Source organism: Tauraco erythrolophus, chromosome 18 (assembly GCF_009769465.1).
Source record: "Tauraco erythrolophus isolate bTauEry1 chromosome 18, bTauEry1.pri, whole genome shotgun sequence".
Lineage (NCBI taxonomy): Eukaryota > Metazoa > Chordata > Aves > Musophagiformes > Musophagidae > Tauraco > Tauraco erythrolophus.
In genome coordinates this window covers 2,048,306-2,066,209 of record NC_141482.1, presented here as the reverse complement: position 1 = coordinate 2,066,209, position 17,904 = coordinate 2,048,306, and the positions used below count along the sequence as shown (strand labels likewise).

General features: G+C 52.4%; 2 protein-coding genes across 2 annotated transcripts in view; one reads left to right on the top strand and one right to left on the bottom strand.

The window, feature by feature from the left end:
* Positions 1 to 693: 693 nt before the first annotated feature.
* Positions 694 to 3,588, bottom strand: LOC147527468 (uncharacterized). Its single transcript, XM_086623135.1, has 4 exons — positions 3,490 to 3,588; positions 2,701 to 2,862; positions 2,443 to 2,532; positions 694 to 2,088 (listed from the first exon to the last, which is right to left on the bottom strand). Exons 1-4 carry the CDS (start codon positions 3,586 to 3,588, stop codon positions 694 to 696), a joined length of 1,746 nt encoding a protein of 581 aa, XP_086479261.1.
* A 2,336-nt stretch (positions 3,589 to 5,924) lies between these two features.
* Positions 5,925 to 17,904, top strand: part of MMP24 (matrix metallopeptidase 24) — a 46,049-nt gene continuing 34,069 nt past the window's right edge. Inside the window, exons 1-4 of the mRNA XM_086622843.1 lie at positions 5,925 to 6,023; positions 8,515 to 8,663; positions 14,999 to 15,115; positions 17,148 to 17,452. Coding sequence (XP_086478969.1) covers positions 5,925 to 6,023; positions 8,515 to 8,663; positions 14,999 to 15,115; positions 17,148 to 17,452 — 670 coding nt within the window. The remainder of the gene's footprint in view (positions 6,024 to 8,514; positions 8,664 to 14,998; positions 15,116 to 17,147; positions 17,453 to 17,904) is intronic.

Sequence of the window (17,904 nt, the reverse complement as noted above, 5' to 3'; positions counted from 1 at the left end):
CTTGAGGGGTAAAGAGGACAGAAGGAGTTCCCCGGGGTGTAAAGCAAGGCAGAGGGAGGGCTCTGGGTGGCACCCAAGGGCAAATGGAGCATGGAGGCAGGTACCCAGGGGCACACAAAGGCTGGGGCTGGGCACTGAAAGGCACATTTATGGCTCTGAGCCGCACCAAAAGGCCTATGGATGGCTCTGAGCCGCACCAAAAGGCCTATGGATGGCTCTGAGCCGCACCAAAAGGCCTATGGATGGCTCTGAGCCGCACCAAAAGGCCTATGGATGGCTCTGAGCCGCACCAAAAGGCATATGGATGGCTCTGAGCTGCACCAAAAGGCATATGGATGGCTCTGAGCTGCACCAAAAGGCACATGGAGGGCCACAGGAGACACGCAAAGAGACATGGAGGGCCTTTGGGGGCACCAAAAAGAAACGGCAGCCCCTCGGTTGCCCCCCAAGGCCCATGGGAGCCCTTGGGCACACAGAAAGGCAAACACAGAGGCCTTGAGGACGCCACGGCATGGCCTGGCTTGAATGAAGGTAGGCACACGCAAGCACCTGGCACGGAACTCTTTATTGCTTGCACAAGGCTGTCAAGTCTCTGTTTGCTGCCTGGTGGAGCTGCCCAGGGGCTCGACACCTCTCCTGCCACACAGCGCCTCAGGGCGTCCTCCACAACCTCCCAGCTCACGCCCGTGTTTCTCACACGGGCTGCTGGGGCTGGCCTTGGACAGGCTTTGCACGCACCGACCTGTGCCGTGCTCCTGTCCGGGCAGGGGGCTTCGGACCCACCGGAGGGACGGGCTGTTTGGAAAGCTGTGGGACCACAGAGGGGAGGGTGTCCTCAGCCGGACAGCTCTCCTTTCCGGCTTGTGGTGTGGGCGCTTTTGCGACACGCCGTCCAAAATGCAGCCTGAGGATCTGTGCCGGCCCGGCTTGACACCTCTGCTCTGACACAGAGTCAACGAACTGACTTGCCACAGCCCTTATGGCCCAAGTGCTGGCTAAGGCTCTTGGCTTCGGCTTCGTTTCCCTCTCCACCTTCTTCTCTGCCGTTCCAAGAACCTCAGGGGCAACGGTTGGGGCATGCCCAGTCCGTTCTGCACGGCGCTGCTGAACTCTGGAGACGGCATTTTTCATGCTCTCCCTGGCAATCGTGAGACTCGATCGCGAGACGTCAGCGGCGGTTGTTCTTGGCCGTGGCTGTAACACAGGCAACGCTGCTCCCTTGCCTGCTTCCAGGCTCTGCTGTTGGGATACACCGGGGAATCCTTGTCCTTCTTCCAGGTGCTGCCTTGAGATAGGCGTCTGGGATGGCTGCAGCTGTCTGTGAGAGAGAATTCCCTTGGGAAGCTCCAAGATTTCAGAAGAGCTGCAGCTTGAGTCTTCCTCAAAAACAAAAGCTATAAAGGATTCCAAGATGCACAAAACTCTGTCAAAAAATTCTCTGGCGAGTTTGTCAAGGGAGGCCTGTGCAGATGCTCTGTCGGAAGCTGCCGTTTGAGCTTGCCCCGATTGCTCTTCCTCGGAGTTGCCCACTTGGGTGTCCCCTCTGGCAACAGGCTGCTCCTTCTGCCTGCCTGCTGGCCCCGGCTCAGACGCTCCGGACGTGCGGGATGCCAAACGCTTCTCCACGCTCTCCAGCACGGCCGCTACAAGCTCTTGGGCCATCAGTCTAATCTCCTGCCGGCGATGTGGAGGAGAAGTCTCCGAAGGCTCTGCTCTTCTGGCGCGGCGAAGCATTCTTCTGAGCCTCCGGGCAGCCTTCCTCAACAGGCAGACGGCCTGATCCCGAGAAGCCTTCACCCTCTCCAACGCTTCCAGCACCACAGCCTCAGCCAGACCTTCAAGCCACTGGGCTTCTGTCGCAGCTTGTTGTTCCCGTCCCAAGGCAGGTTGGGAGTAGGTTTGGCCCTTGTCCAAAGCTGCTTTCACTCTTCTGCATCGCCCCGAATGCAGGGAGGTCTTGCCGCTCTTGGCTGGAGGTGGGCAAGATGGTTTTTGGGGCTTCAGGTGCCGCTTGACCAGGCAGGAAGCGTCGATCTTTCTCGGTGGTTTGGGGTCACGACTTCTGGCCGGCTGCTGCCCACACCTTTCCTGAAAGGTGACCCCAGGTTATGTCTCGCTGTTGCCTGCACAAACTGCTCACGCTCATGCGTGCTGAGGCTTCAGGCGGGCCCAGGCCAGCGCTCTGCTTCAGCCACGCCACCAGGGCAGAAGAGAAGCTCTTCCCTCAGGAATTCCCTCCGCGTGCTGGCACGTGACCGTCCTGCCCGTGCCCACCCCAGCCCCCCGCCCCAGCTCAGCTCCGAGCCGGGTAGTCCTTCCCACGCCACTACAGCCGGCCCACCAGCACAGCCCTCACCTCTTCTGCACTGACCCCCCCCGAGATCCAGCAAGTAACATCCCTGCCCTCGGCACCGTGCCGCTGACAGTCGTCTGCAAACCCACCTCTTCTCGCCTGCGCATGTTCTCTGCATCCAGCTTGTGCTTGGTCAGATACTGCCTGTACTCGTTGAACTCTTTCAGAGTGCAAACCACCTGTGGACAGACGAGGGCAGCAATCAGCCGAGCACTGTAGGGCCAGCTACGCGCAGGCTGCCTTCCCCGAAACAGCCGCAACCCCGTGGGAGGAGAGCTGCTCCTCTGCACCCGCTCCCTCTGCGCTGGGGGAACCGTTTTTAGCAGCCCGACGACCTCCACACCTACTTTGCCATCGCTGGTGACAAAGCCCTTTCTCTTCAGCCTCCGCAGGTTGTCCTGGCGGTGGTGGTACGCCTGCAGATACGGGTCGTGCAGGCTGTTGTACTCCGTGTCCAACAGGCGACGGTGGGGATCCCACAGGTGAAAATAGCCCGAGGGCCGGATGAGCTGTAAGAGAGAAGGTCCAGAGCATGAACAGGGCAGGAGAGAGCAGCAGAGACAAACGCACTTCCGAGCTCCTCACGCTCACGGGGTGGCATTTCCGAACCTCCGTGGTACAGACTAATTCCTGGCTTCCTTCCCGTTCAGAGGAAAGATCTGTCTACTCGAGAGACTCTGCAACGGAGAAGAAACCCTATACCTACATCTTCCGTCTGGTGGCTGTCTACTGCTGCTCCAGGAATACAAGGAGCTGTTTCCTGCAGAGGCGAGAGTGCTGCACCCGTAAGGAGCTAAGCTGAAATGTTGCCTGCAGCCATGTCTTTTCCTTTGGCAATTCCCACTGACTGCAAAATGGGATTGCGCTCCCCAGAGGTGCCAAGCTCTCCTTGAGGAAAGGTAAAGGTGGATGGAAGAGCTGACACAACACTCTTCATCCAGCTTTGGCCAGCCCGGAGCACTGCTATGGGCAAGTCCTTCTTTCTCTCAGCACCACGGAGCCAGGAGCTTCCCTCGACCCCCCAGCCCTGACGGGCTGCAGCTCCTGCTGTAGAGCAGGTGGCCACAAGGACTGCTCGGAATGGTGGGCACCCTGTAAAGGAAGAGAGCTTCTCTACCCCTTTCTACTTCCTTTACCTTTTTGCCCAGCTTTGCCCTGCAGAAGACAGGCTTGGAGTCGGGACGCACAGGGATCTTGACCCCGAGTGGGAGGTCCAGCAGATGATGGGGATCCATCAGGCCAGTAGCTGCTTCTCCCAGGCGCTGTCTTCTGTGCCCAAGCTAGGAAGACAGAGACACTCAGGCACTGGCTCTATGAGCCTCCTGCATGGCCGCTGCGTGAACGGGCTCGTCCTGAGGCCCCAGCGCAGCCCTCCACGTGCCAAGCCCCCAGCCTGAGCCCCCGCCATCGGCCCACTGCTCACCTCTCTCCTCTTTCCCGCTGTGCGCTCCGCAATGCGTCTGCCTTTCGGACGCCAGCAGTGAGACGGTGATCCACGGCTCCTTCCAAGAGCTCTCGTGGAGCTGCGACCCTGCGCTGGCTGCTCTCGCTCCAGAGGCACCCAACTGTGGCCGGTCTCCCAGCCAGGGGCTTCACAGAGGAACCGTGCATTGTCGCGTCATCGCGTTGCCACGTCGTCACATCACCGCGTTGCCGTGCCGCCGTACTGTTGCATCGCTGCGTTGCCGCCCGGCTGCTGCCCAGCGGCCCGGCTGGGGGGCCTGCCTGGAGGCCCCTATGGACAGCCCTGTGGGCCACCCACTCTTGCCAACCTGGCTTTGAGCAGGAGGCCTAGACTAGGTCATCTCCTAGGTCACCTCAGAGAGCTTCCCTCTCCAGCACGGACTCCTCAGCCGCCGCAGCGATGACCCTGGCACCACGTTCACCAACATTCGCACCCTTAGGAAGTGCTAACGGAGCTGTAGCAACTCAAGCCTGTGGTCCCTGCGTGCAGTTCCTTGCAGCTGGAATGCAATGGGGATGCCTGAGGTTTGGGGCAGAGCCCAGGCCATACACCTGCTGGGCGCTGCCTGTAAGAAGCCCGGCCGGGCACAGCAGCTTCCCAGTAGCTTCCAGAGAAGCTGCAAAGGATCCCAAGATGCACAAAACTCTGTCAAAAAATTCTCTGGCGAGTTTGTCAAGGGAGGCCTGTGCAGATGCTCTGTTGGGAGCTGCCGTTTGAGCTTGCCCCGATTGCTCTTCCTCGGAGTTGCCCACTTGGGTGTCCCCTCTGGCAACAGGCTGCTCCTTCTGCCTGCCTGCTGGCCCCGGCTCAGACGCTTCGGACGTGCGGGATGCCAAACGCTTCTCCACGCTCTCCAGCACGGCCGCTACAAGCTCTTGGGCCATCAGTCTAATTTCCTGCTGGTGATGTGGAGGAGAAGTCTCTGAAGGCTCTGCCGTTCTGGCGCGGCGAAGCATTCTTCTGAGCCTCCGGGCAGCCTTCCTCAACAGGCAGATGGCCTGATCCTGAGAAGCCTTCAGCCTCTCCAACACTTCCAGCACCACAGCCTCAGCCAGATCTTCAAGCCCCTCGGCTTCTGTGCAGTTTGTTGTTGAAACTCGGCTTTGCAGTGCAGCAGTGCCCAAATGCCCGAGACGGAGAGGCACTTTTGCTATGGCAATCAGGTACTGCTTAGAGAAAGTAGGAAGGTTTTCCATGCTTTTCCTCCTGGCAGCCAAGGGGCAAACCACATCCTGGGGTGCATCAAACACAGCAGAACCAGCCGGTCAAAATTGGTGCTTGTCCCACTGCAGTCAGCATTGGTGCAGGCTCACCTGGAGTACTGTGGGCAGTTCGGTGCCCCACGATTTAAGAAGGATGTGAAGGTCCTTGAATGTGTCCAGAGGAGGGCAACAAAGCTGGGGAAGGGGCTGGAAGGAACGTCTGATGAGGAGCAGCTGAGGGCTCTGGGTTTGTCTAGTTTGTAGAAAAGGATGTCCGTGCTGCTTTGAATGCAGAAACAATTATGACCTTGGAATAGTGTGACCTGTGAAATGCCGTATCCAGAAAAGAAACTGAAAAATGGAAACAATCGAGGAGCAAAACGAGTAAATGGAGTCTGGACATTAGAAAACCTTTCCTCCCCAGGACTACGTTGATAGCTTTGGTCAGAGAACTTCACCATCGGACACATCCTGGAGCACCTTATCTAGAAAATCAAGTCTCTCCGTGAGGGGTGGCCCCTGCATTGACCCAAGCACCATTACGGGTCACAAAAGGTTTGATACGTGCAGAACGTAACGCCAAGCCCGAGACTGAGACAGGAGAGCGCTCCGCGCTCCCCCTGCCTGCAGCCAGAACCGGGGAAAAACCCCGAGGGACCGGCGGGTGCGGGGAAAAACCCCGAGGGACGGCGGCCGCGGGTACCCGGCTCTGAGCCCTGACGCCGGGGCAGTCGCGGCCGCAGCCGCCGTCCCGGCACCGGCCGCGCACCCCCCGCCGGGCCCCGCCCCGCTCCCGCCGCGGGAAGAGGCGGTGCGGCCGCCGCCGTGTTCCCGTTCCGGCTGCCCCGCGCAGGCGCAGCGCCGCCGCCGGGCCGGAGCGCTGCGCGGAGCCCCCCGCGCTGCCATGGCGCCGAGGCGGCGCTGGGGCCTGGCCGCGGCGGGCTCCCTGCTGCCGCTGCTCTGCGCCCTGCTCCGCGCCGCCGCCGACACCAGCACCGGCCGGGTAGGTCTGGGGGCGGCGGGGGGGCCGGCGCCGGGCGGGGCGGCTCGGCTCGGCGGGGCGCTGAGGCCGGCGGTGCCGCAGCTGGAGCCGGGGCGCCGCGAAGCGCGGGGCCCGGCTGGAAAGCTGGGGGGGGCAGCGGCTCCTCCGCGCCCGGCTCCAGCCCCGGCGCCGCGCCTGGGCGCTGCTGCCCGCCGGGAGCCGCCGGCATCGCCGGTCGGGCCGCGGTCGGGCCGCGCTGCGAGGCGGCCGGGCCGGGCCGGTGCCGCCGGGCCAGGCTCAGCGGTGCGGCCGCCGTCGCCGGCAGCTCCTCCGGCTGCGCCTGAGCAGGTTGGGAACGGGCAGGTGAAGGCAGCCGTGCCCCTCCTGGGTGCTCTGGGGCATCAGAGCATCCCAACACCAGAAGGACATGGAGCTGCTGGAGCGGGTACAGAGGAGGCCACGGAGATGATCCGAAGGCTGGAGCACCTCTGCTGTGGAGACAGGCTGGGAGAGTTGGGGCTGTTCAGCCTGGAGAAGAGAAGGCTCCGGGGAGACCTTCCAGTAGCTAAAGGGGCTACAGGAAAGCTGGAGAGGGGCTTTGGACAAGGGTGTGTAGTGACAGGACAAGGGGCAATGGCTTTAAACTGAAAGAGGGGAGATTTTGATGGGATCTAAGGAAGAAATTCTTCCCTCTGAGGGTGGTGAGGTGCTGGCACAGGTTGCCCAGAGAAGCTGTGGCTGCCCCATCCCTGGAAGTGTTCAAGGCCAGGTTGGATGGGGCCTTGGGCAACCTGGTGTAGTGGAGGGTGTCCCTGCCCATGGAAGGGGTTTGGAACTAGATGATTTTTGAGGACCTTTCCAATCCAAATCATTCCATGATTCTGTGATCAGCCTTCCAGGAGGAGCTTCCCTTAGTGCCTGTGTGGGCACCGAGTGGTGTCCCACTGTCCCTTTCCGTTGCCTGCTCACACGTCTGAGTCTGACCGGGGGGAACGGGGATACACGAGGGCAGCCCCGCTCCGAGCTGGTTCAGTTGGTGGGCTCTGCCCTTGCTGCACAAGGACAGCTCGTTTTGGTCAGAACGAAGGTCTGCGCGTTCCAGCACGCTGTGCCTGTCAGGGGCCGACGCTGGATGCCAAGGCAGGAGTAGGAAACGTCCAGTCTCCAGGAGGTTTTGTGGCTTGGCTTTGTCTCAAGCCATTGCTGATGTCCGTGTTGAGTAGCACTGTGTGTCCGTTTACTTGGGAGAACTTTCCCATGCCTGGCCCGGATGCTGCCTTACACCTTCTCTCTCCTGCTTATGGATTCTGGTGTCTTCTTGTTACCAGAAAGACATGGGGATTGTCCTCCCTCTTGTGCTTCTTCTGACTTGAGTCTCTCCTGCTGCTGCGTTACGTTAAGGGAAGACGTGTCTCTGCGTCCCACCCTGCTCCGAGTGATCGGGCTGCCAGTGCCAGGGCAGTGCAGGCGGGTGATTCCTCAGCGCTTGTGTGTTGAGGGCTGTCCTGTGGGTCAGATGGATTGTCCTCATGGCTGGAAAAAGCTTATGGAATGTATGTCGGTCTCATAGTAATCCTGGTCTAAGTATTGGATCGGAGGGCTGGGGTGTTGGCCACAAGAAGGAAACACTGGGTTGTGTGCCTGAAAAGTTATGGTGAAAACCTTCATTCTTTTTTTTTTTGGCATTTGCACTTAGTGGTGAATTAATATTCCTTTTTCTCATGGTATCAAAGTGAGGAGGGTGAAGAGGGAGGAAGAAAAAAATAATCCTGAATTGACGGGTGGTTTTGAAAATGCTGTCCTTACCATTTTGACAAGTTTGACATGTGGTTTTATCTACGGCTGCATTGTGGGGGGGAGGCGAGGAGAGGGAACAAAGCTCCTTGAGGAGAGTTGGCTGTTTTCCTGTTCTGACAATTTGCTGGATATCTGCTGGTAGTAGAGGAAAAGTCCCTCTAACCAGAGTCCTTGCAAACTTTCTGAGTGTGTTTTTTGGGTTTGGTGGGATTTTTTGTTTTGTTTTTAGAAAGAAACACTCCTGTGCTCAGTGCAAACATAAATCCGAACCGTGTTTGCAGGGATCGCCCAGGCCTGTTGAGCTGCTCGCTTGGAGTGATGGTCCAGAGGCACCATGGGTGGGAGCGTGCTGCTGGGGGGACTGAGAAGCCTTGTGATGGCGAGGTGACAGGGTGCACAGGAGGCCTCTGGAAGAAGGACAGAGCTTCTTGGGCATTTCTGCTCCTCCAAAGACCTGCGTCTGCCCCAGTTACACAGTAGGGTTGATGACTGGTTTTAATTGGCAGATCTGCACTGTCCTGTCAGGACAGGTGATATTAAGCTGGGTCTTCAGCCCTTCCTGGAGATCAGATGATACAACCAAACCTAACCAAAAAAGAGAGAGGTGATTGAATTTTTTGGGCTAGTTTGTCACTTTTTCTTTTGAGGAAATGTTCTGATCTGTTAAGTTGAGAGCTTACTGTGGCATCTTACCATCTGTTTCTTTCTTTTTCAGGGTTGGTTAAAAACTTACGGCTACTTACTTCCATCTGACAGCCAAACGTCTGCCTTGCAGTCAGGAAAAGCTGTGCAGTCTGCAGTTGCCACTATGCAACAGTTTTATGGGATCCCAGTAACAGGAGTTTTGGACCAGACAACTATTGAGTAAGATTAACGTAGGCTAATTTTGTCTTTCCCTTTCTTACCGCACTGTCATATTACCTGAGTAATTATTCCAGCTACAAGAAGTCCTCAAAAGGGATAGACTTGACTGACTCAGCCAGAGAAGTCTTGATTATGAAAAGGTGTCCGCGAGGAAAACATGTGGACAACTCCACCTTTTCTTGTTGCCAACAGTACTGTTTGTGAGTGTGAGGAGAAGCACTTGTTAAGTGTCGTTTTTTGTATTTAGGTCCCCACTGCGGGTGCGCAGTCAAAGCATGAATCCTGTGAGCTTCTGAAAGCAGAGAACATCGAGGGTTCCATTTATTTCCATCTCTGTCTGGATTTCAGTGAAAATCTGGGTCCAGAAGTGGCTTCTAATGTATTTATTAACTAACTGGAGTTGTGGATCTCCGTAGATGCTCTTCGTAGAGATCTATAGTTCCGAGTCGAAGGGAGTTTTTGTAGTCTGATGACAATAGTCAGGATTACTTAGCTGTCAAATAGTTGCCATTTGTTGGACATCAAGTGTTCTCTGCTGTATGTTGACTACGTGTTATTTGTTGTTTGTGATTGATGCCTTGCTAGCACAGAAGCGTTGGTCTACATCATCTAGGATGGAGGGACTTCGTTCTGGAGGGCTGTTGCTTTTAGTCTGCTCTTCAGTGCGTACTGTGAAGTGCGGTGTGGAAGGGGTGTTGCAGTGTGGAAATGGTGTTTGTTGCTGCTACCTGATTGGCTTCCCGTCGTCTGATGGCCTGGATCCCGTGTGTTGGCCGAACCTGTGCTGTTGGTCTGGACTAGGGGAGTCTGCTGGCTAAAGCAGAGTGCAGATAAAGTCTTACTAATGCTTTCTGGGGAAAGAAGCATCTCGTGGTGAGCAAAAAAAGCAAGCACAAATAACAGAACCTGCTTAGGCCCTGCCTGAGAGTTTTTTCTTGACCTTTTCTTGTTGCATTGGCAGACCTTTTTGGAGTGTGCTCTGCTTAGGTCTTCATCTCTCCTGTTAGGGCACTCTGCTGGCAAAAGGGACACAGCAGCACAAAAGAAGGAGGCGTAAAGTAACCAAATAGTGTGAAGAAAGAAGGGGTTTGGTTGTATGCCTTCCAGACTATAAGAGGAGGGAGAAACAGAAGAAATTAGTGAAGTAGGCAGGAAGGGATCATCCTGGACTGGAAGTGCCTCTCCAGTGAACGTAACATTCCCTCCTTTAGCTCACAAGAAAAGCCTCTTGTTCTCCATTGAGGGATAGAGAAAATCCTGTTTGTTTGCTTTTCAAGCAAGTTGAAAATGAAATGCTTTTTAAGGTGGGATTTTCTATCCGAGATGGAATAATAACACGGTTTGTAAGTGCATGCTGAAGCAGAGCCAGAGAGCAAGGTGTAGTACAGTTGGTGTGTAGAAGCTTGCAGTTGGGATGCTTAAGAGTTGGAAGGGGTGGAAGAAGGGGCTATGATATTGGGGTGCTAGTCTGGAAAGTTTCGGGACTGCTTCTGCTGCCCTGCGGATTGTCAGGGAAGGGAGCAAACTGCATGTGGGAGTCCCTGCTTTAGTAAGTAAAAGTATTTTCTTGGAGGAAGGGAAGGTGTTGCCCACTTTTTACTGAGTTTATCTGTGGACAGGGATTGATTAGTGTGTGAACACCCAAAGGCTGATGGCTGAAAAACCTAGGTGGTTCCCTCTTCTGTAACTCAAGTCTCCAAGGGCTTGAAACCTCAGCTGCAACGAAACATGGATGTGCTTTGCAGGCACGTTTGGTTGCTTTACTTCCGTCCGTCCTGAATCAGTAAATCACAGAATGGTTTGGGTTGGAAGGGACCTTCAAGACCATCTAGTTCCAACCCCCCTGCCATGGACAGGGACACCTTCCACTACACCAGGTTGCTCAAAGCCTCATCCAACCTGGCCTTGAACACTTCCAGGGATGGGGCATCCACAACTCTTCTGGGAAACCTGTTGCAATGGTTCCAACCTAATCCAGTAGGTCCATATGTTGTATGGCAGGGTGGAGCAGGAGTACCTACCTAGAGATTACACAAAAGGAAAAAGAGGTCCTAATTGCTGGTAGCAGCGAGCCTGTATCTGAGTCAGAGGGGCACGTCTGGCTGGGCCCTGTTGGGCTGTCCCTGCCTCAGAAGTGTCGAAGCTGAGCGAAAGGAGAAGAGCTGGCAAGGCAGGCCGGCTCTGAGCGCTCTGAATTACTCAGGCGTTCACCGAGCTGTTATTTCAGCCTGTGTTATGAGGTTTGAGATCCCAATTACGAATTTTTCTGTCACTGCTGTCAGTGTCACAAGGTCTGTCCCTTTAAAGTGACTTTAGAATCCGTCGGAGTGCGAAGTTGTTATTTTCTATGGTTTCTTCGTTAGGCAACAAATTCTGCATATTCTGTTTACGCTTGCTATGGAAGCCTAAAGCTTTTCATCTCCTTCCCCACATCCCCCATAACCCAAGCTTGTTTTTTCCTCCAAGCTTGGTACCCAAGGGTGTGAAGGCCACCATGCAGGTGCTGCCAGTGGGAGAGGGAAGTGGGAAGGAACACCACCATTGGTGTTGCTTACTGGTACCAGAAAGGAAGGTGGGGTTGGCGTCCGTTCAGCAGAGGGACTGTCTTGAGGTAGCAGGTTGAGGATATGTTGTTTCCTGTGAGGAGCAGGGAAGGATGTGTAGAACGGCCTCCTCGTACCCCGCGATTCAGAGTGCCTCAGCAAACTCTGTGTCTGCCTGCACCTGGTGGTTGAGTTGTAATTGTGCTCGGCAGCGAGGCAAGGATACAGGATTGGTCATAATCAATCAACGTGGCCCTGGAGGGAACCAAGAAATAGTCTTGCTTCTGTTGGAAGTGTCTCCTGTGTCTTGTGCTTTGTCTTCAGCCCGTTATGTAGGTTGCTCAGCTTGGGATGCACGACACATCTGTTTAGTAATACCACTCCCACCAGCTCAATCGTAGCCGATTGAGAGTCACAGTTTCCTCTGTTTAGATTTGTCTCAGGGAGGGTTTGGAGCCTGAACTGAGGAGAGCAGCTGTATCTGGACAAGAAAAGAATGTCACTGCTTTTTGGAAATTACCTGTTTTCTGCATGCCAAGCAGCTGGAGGGATGCAATAGTCTATGCATAAACAGTGCCAAGTATAAATTTTGATGACCTAGTGTTATTTGTGCCCCCATTTAATAAAAAGAAAGGGAGAGGGGAGGGGAAGCAACCATAAGTACCTGAATCCTGCTTCAATTAACTGTCTTTTGTTGTTTCTGATGTGATGTGTTTTTATAAATCCCCTGGCACGCAGAAAGCGTTATCCAAACCGCTCAGTAGAGAACGGCTGTCAAAAAGCTCGGCTAAAGAAGATCAACGGCAGCAAACTACAGCTTTGTGATTATTTTGCCATAGATCTACCTGGCTGAGAAAAGAAGAGGTGGCTGGACTTGTACCCGGGCCCGTGTATTTGGGAAGTCAGTTGGATCAGGGAGCTGATCCAGATAAACGTTCTGAGCTTGACGTTAGCACAGGCTGTTGGCAACTTGGGCACTACTTCGCCCTCACCAGCTAGTTGGGCTTTTTTTACTAGATCTGTTTCCGAAAGTGTGTAGCTGAGCTCTGGAACAAACCGTGGTGGAATACGAGGGTTCAGACAGGCCCAAGTGCAGTGGGGCTGAAAGAGGAGTCAGGCAGCCGTGCGGAGCGTGTGTCTCTCTGCAGCTCTGCAAACGCTGATACCTTGGAAGCTTGGGTTCAAGAAGCCCGTAAAGCCCCGGGTGCCAGTATTGCAGCTTGCCTCTGGAACAGCCCCGTGCCTTGCCCTGTGTCCGTGCATTGTGATGGAGCTGGCACAGGGGCAGGGAATTTGACTGTCTTTGAGGGAATTAGCTTTTGATCAGGTCTCCGTGGAGTTCCGATGGGCTTTGATAGTATGGGGCTAATCTTGGGGGGGGCTGCTGTCCTGCAGGCGGCCCGGCAGGGGGCTCGTTGGGAGGGGGCAGCCCGTGTTGGCACACCAAACAGATGTTGGGGTGTGAGGGACTTGGCGATGTGTTGCTAGTGTGTCTAGCACTGTCCTCCAACTCCTGGTGACTTGTCCTACACATCCATGCTGGTTTGGTAGCACTCCGCAGTCACCTTTTTGTTTTCTAGATGGTACTAGTCGGGATGAGAGGAGGTCGTTTTCTGACTGTAATCAGGGCCTGATGGTGGTGATGTTCAGAGCACTGGAGTTCTCATGAAGCTTGAGAAATGAAAACCGAATTCACGTTACGATTTACGTAAGGTTATGCCAAAAACTCTGTACTGTATCATATGACTAGAGTTGTTTTAAAAAATACTCAGGAAATACCTAGGAGAATCCAGGCTCCAGGAAGCCTAAGATCTCTCTAGGAAAGTGGTAGAAGCAATGCAAAAGACTGCAGATAAAGGACACTTGGAAAAACACAGTGTATTGAGGTTAAATTAATATGGCTTTTCTAAAAGCAGACCTTAGATGTGCCGCTTTGCTTTGAAGGTGGCAGCAGTTGTGTGGGCAAGAAAGATCTGATTTCCACAGGTTGCTTAGGTTTCTGACAGACATACGGTACTGATAAACGTAAGGGAATGTGAGTGGGGAAGATCTGTGCTGGCTTTCTCTGTACAGCTCGGGTTCTTGTCAGGTACAGTGCAGTACTGTAACAGCTCTCGTTGGCTCTGTTCTTGCTGGGGAGGAGACGACAGATGACTGCACTGAAATTTGGAAGCACCCGGAGTTTTTCCGTATAGGCAGTGGACTAAGGAAGGGTCAGCTGCATGGCTGTGCGAACGGGGAGCCGGTGCTGCAGTTGATGGAGGAATGCCTGTATTTGGAGGCCAAAAGCTGTTCCCCAGGCGACTGGGGGTGTCTGCAAAGCCCTACTGAGGAGAGGGGAGAGAATTTGGTGTCCTGCGTGAGAAATCTGCCAGGATTGGTTACGATGCTCTTCTTGGGGCGTGTGAGCGGGCAGTGACATGTTTCTGCATCCCGTGTCCTGCAATGTGTTCTTAAAACATTGTGTCACAGTGAACACTGGCCTTTGCCGTCAGAGTAAGTGGGTCAAATGCATGAAATACCTGAAGAACGCCAGTGGCCATGTCCCCAGCAGCAGCCTGAGCAGGAGGCTGAGGGCAGTGGCAGCGTGTTTGGGAAGCTGTGGCCAGAGACTGCTGGCATTATCCGTTGGCTCTGGTCTTCTGTCCTGGGCTGCACTGCAAAATCCTGAAGAATGTGACTGGGACAGAAAGTTAAAGTTGCTGTGCTGGGCCCTTTGGAGACTGGTACCTGTAGTTCCTCTGTTTCTGTCTCTTCTCTCCTATTTACCCTGCTGCCACATGCAGTGATGGGCAGATTCATTCCTCCATAGGCCGCTTCTGACTTCTTTGGAGTGAGCCCACACCAGCAAGTGGGATAGTATTCTGGAGTACAGTCTATTTCTCCTTGTCAGAGAATCATTTCAGTTAGAAGGAACCTCTTGAGATAATCTTCTCCAACCTCCAGCTCAAACAGGAACAGCTAGAGCAGGTTGCCCAGGACCATGTCCGCTTGGGTTTTGAATACCTCCAAGGATGGAGACTCTACCACTTCTCTGGGCAACCTGTGCCAGTGTTTGACCCACCCTCAAGCTGGTGCAAGAAATAACTGAAAGATCTGTTAAGGTGGGGGAGGACACCTGACTTCCCTGATAATAGTGCATGGATCCCCGTGCAAAGGACAGCATCTTTTGCTCTTCCAGCTCCCCTGGCTGTAGAGGCAAGAGTTCTCTACATCATGAGTGACACCAAAAGAGTCAAGGCTTATGGGGAGGACCTCACAGAATTTGGTGGCTGTGACCCATAGATTGGAGTCATCTGTTCTGGTCGTTACGGGTGAAAGCCTTAGTCGTTATCTGGGAGGGTTGTATTTCTACTCGTTCAATCTTATCTGGTGAGTTTTGAATCGGAGGGTTTTTTACTGGCACAGGAGCAGTTTAACAAATGGGGAGTGGATATCCTATCCTACTGGTGATAGGAGAGTTTGATCCCAGCACATGTGCAGTTTTGATCTGTGTCTCTCTTTTGTGGCATTATCATCATTAAGCTCTTGTCAAGCACAAGGGCTCCCTGATCTGCTATCTGTGTTTCCAAAAGGAAAAATTAGTTTTGTTTGGTGGGTTGAGGTGTGTGGATTGCCAGCAGAGGTGAGGTGTACAGCTCTGTGTAAAGAGGTCAGCTCAGGAGAGGGAAGACTGAGCCCTTGGTGTCTGCATTGGCCATCCCTCAAAGGTCTTCCAGTCACCCCTCGACTTCCTTCGAATCTCTCTTCCAAACTCTTTGTTAGCTTGCTTTTTCTTTCCTTCCCTTCCAGGTGGATGAAGAAGCCTCGATGTGGAGTTCCTGATCATCCCCACCTGCGCCGTAGCCGGAGGAAAAAGCGGTATGCGCTGACCGGACAGAAGTGGAGGCAGAAGCATATAACCTACAGGTATAACCTCCTCCCTGCCCCTTTTTGTTTGGGGAAAAAAATGTTCTGTACCTCTTTAGTATGCAAATTTTGTAAGTACTTTTAAAAACTGCATTTCCTCTGTAGTGCCTAGTTGAGACTTTCATCCTCAGAACGTGGCGGAGGGGAATACTTTCAGACCACTGGAGTAACTGAAGAGTCTATTCTCAGTTAGAAAGTAACTGATCCGTAAAGACGCCTAAATCCCAACCATCAGCTGTGTAATTTTGGCAAGAAAATTCTAGTAAGCCCCTTTCTGTTCCCTTAGATATCTAAGGCTCTAGCCCTTAGATCATATGTCGTCTTTAACAAACCATTAAAGCAGAAGGAACGTCATTGTCTAAAGGCGTGATGCTTTCTCCTTCTACTGATTTGCAACGTTTTACTGGATGTTTATTTTTTTTAGAGGTTTTACTTCTGCTCGTGTAGCAGGACTCTTGCTTTTGCCCAGACTTAGGCTTGCTGAGGCAATGGGCTGAAGTGTCAAATGAGTGTTATGTAGATGATTGCTTCCCAGAGATGTGTTTTGCGTCATTTAGGCCCTTAGTTTTTGAAAGGCAGTTGCCAAATGATGCCAATGGAATTTTCTGACAATAAGAATGTCACTTCAAAATAAAATTAAACTCTCCTCTAATTGCAAGTATAGCCTCTTAATTTTTTCAGAGGGGAGAAGAAGGTTGCAGAGTGGTAAAAATTAGGAATGTAGATGTTAGGGAGAGGATATGGGTGGGCAAGGCTAAGACAGAATGAAAGTCAGTGGTGAAAAGGTAGAAATATGAGTGACCAGCATGGGGAAGGTGCCAGAATGTGTAGGAAGAGATATGATGGTGTGAAGGGAAAGAGAATCGGGGACTGGGGCACTCTGTTGCTTCTGCCAAGAGCTCTGAGAAAGGAGGAGGAGGATTCTTCAAGTAACAGTGAACAACTGCAGAGGCTGGGAGGAGGGTCTGGTTCTGGGGACTAGTTCAAAGCTTCCACCAATAATCGTTTCTTTAACTCAAATTGTAAAGGGACACCTTCTGTGTGTGGAGATCTGAGAGTCAGATCCTGCTTGTAACCTTTTCTGGACCTTAGGGAAAACTGGTCTATAATTGTATAAATTAATCCTAAGTGTATGCATAACTGCAGGAAGCAGGCTGGCAGATGGCTTCACTTCTGCCATTGTCAAACTGGTAGTAGTTTAACTTTCCAATTTCAGCATCCGTAGCGTGCCGTTCCAGTGACAGATATTTTATTTTACCACTGAATGTATTACAGGGTCTTTCATCTGTCAATCTTTGTATTAAATTGAGCCAGTTTCATTAAAGAGTGAAAGTTGTTTTCCATGATGTAGCTATTTCATATTCCCCAAGCCAAGTTTAATAGGTCTTGAGTGTTATATGCACACACAAAAAACACCCCACAAACAGCACTTTTTAAGCTAAAATTTACAATTCTGGGAAATTTGTGTGCAGTTAAACTTCCCACCCCCAGACTCTGTCGTCAGCTGCCATGGACTGGGTTGCAGAAAACTGTCAGGTCCATCACTCCTACGAGCTCTTAAGTGTTTTGGGTAGTCCTGAGAACGAGGCTGCTCGTATAAATGAGGTCGTATAGCTTACTGAAAGGTTCGTTTCTCAAAAAGAATTTTAGCAGTCAGTACTTTTTGTACACTGCATTCCATTTCAGCATAATAATTTCAGACAAATTCCGAAGTAATTTCCTTTTTTTAACTTAAGTTACTTAGCTGTCTACACCAGCATTTGAAACGTCAGTTTTTTAGGAAGCGATCCAGGATCAACCACAGTATTGGGAAGATTCTTCGTAGTAAATGTAGACTTCAGATTAAGGCTGTAGTTTTGTTGGTAGCTTTATTTGTAACAGCAAAACTTTGCATGCACAAAGTAGTGTCTGCAGAAAATAAAGACTCTTTCGAAATGGAAACTGTGTAGATGTGGCTATGTATCAGAATTATAATAAGAAATCTCAAATGTGTTCTGCAAATTTAAACAACCCTTCTTTCTCCTTCACACAGTGTACACAACTATACCCCCAAGGTTGGAGAGGTTGATACAAGGAGAGCCATTCGTCAGGCATTTGATGTTTGGCAGAGAGTGACACCACTTACCTTTGAAGAGGTCCCTTACCATGAAATTAAAAATGACAGAAAGGAGGCAGATATTATGATATTTTTTGCTTCTGGTTTCCATGGAGACAGTTCTCCGTTTGATGGAGAAGGTGGATTCCTAGCTCACGCTTACTTTCCTGGACCAGGAATAGGAGGAGATACTCACTTCGATTCAGACGAGCCGTGGACCCTGGGAAATTCTAATCATGATGGTAAGAGCGCAGGTCGTTTTTCAAAACAAGGATAAGTTGAGTGTAGACACATTGACAGGCTTTCAACTAGAAAGTATTTGGTTTATGGAGCTTCCACCTCCCATATGATGGTTCAAATGTTTTCTGAAACACATATTCTGTCTTAAATGAGTGAACCGTTCTGTTACTAAGCGCGTGACTCTGCATGTCTGTGTGCACGTGTGCGAAGGCTGAGGAGCGAACAGAAGCATGTGTCTGCTGGATTTTTATGTCTCTCAAGATTTGGACCATAGTTGCTACAGAAACCACAGCTCTGGGAGGGAAAAGGTGAACACCAGAATGTTGAAATGTAAACTCCGTGTCTCATGGAGTGCTTAACAAGGGCACTTAGAGTTAGCTGTAGTGGTGAATAGAAAGTGGAGAGAGTGAAGACATTTGAAAGTCAAGTCGTTTGGATCCAAATTTGTTCTCCC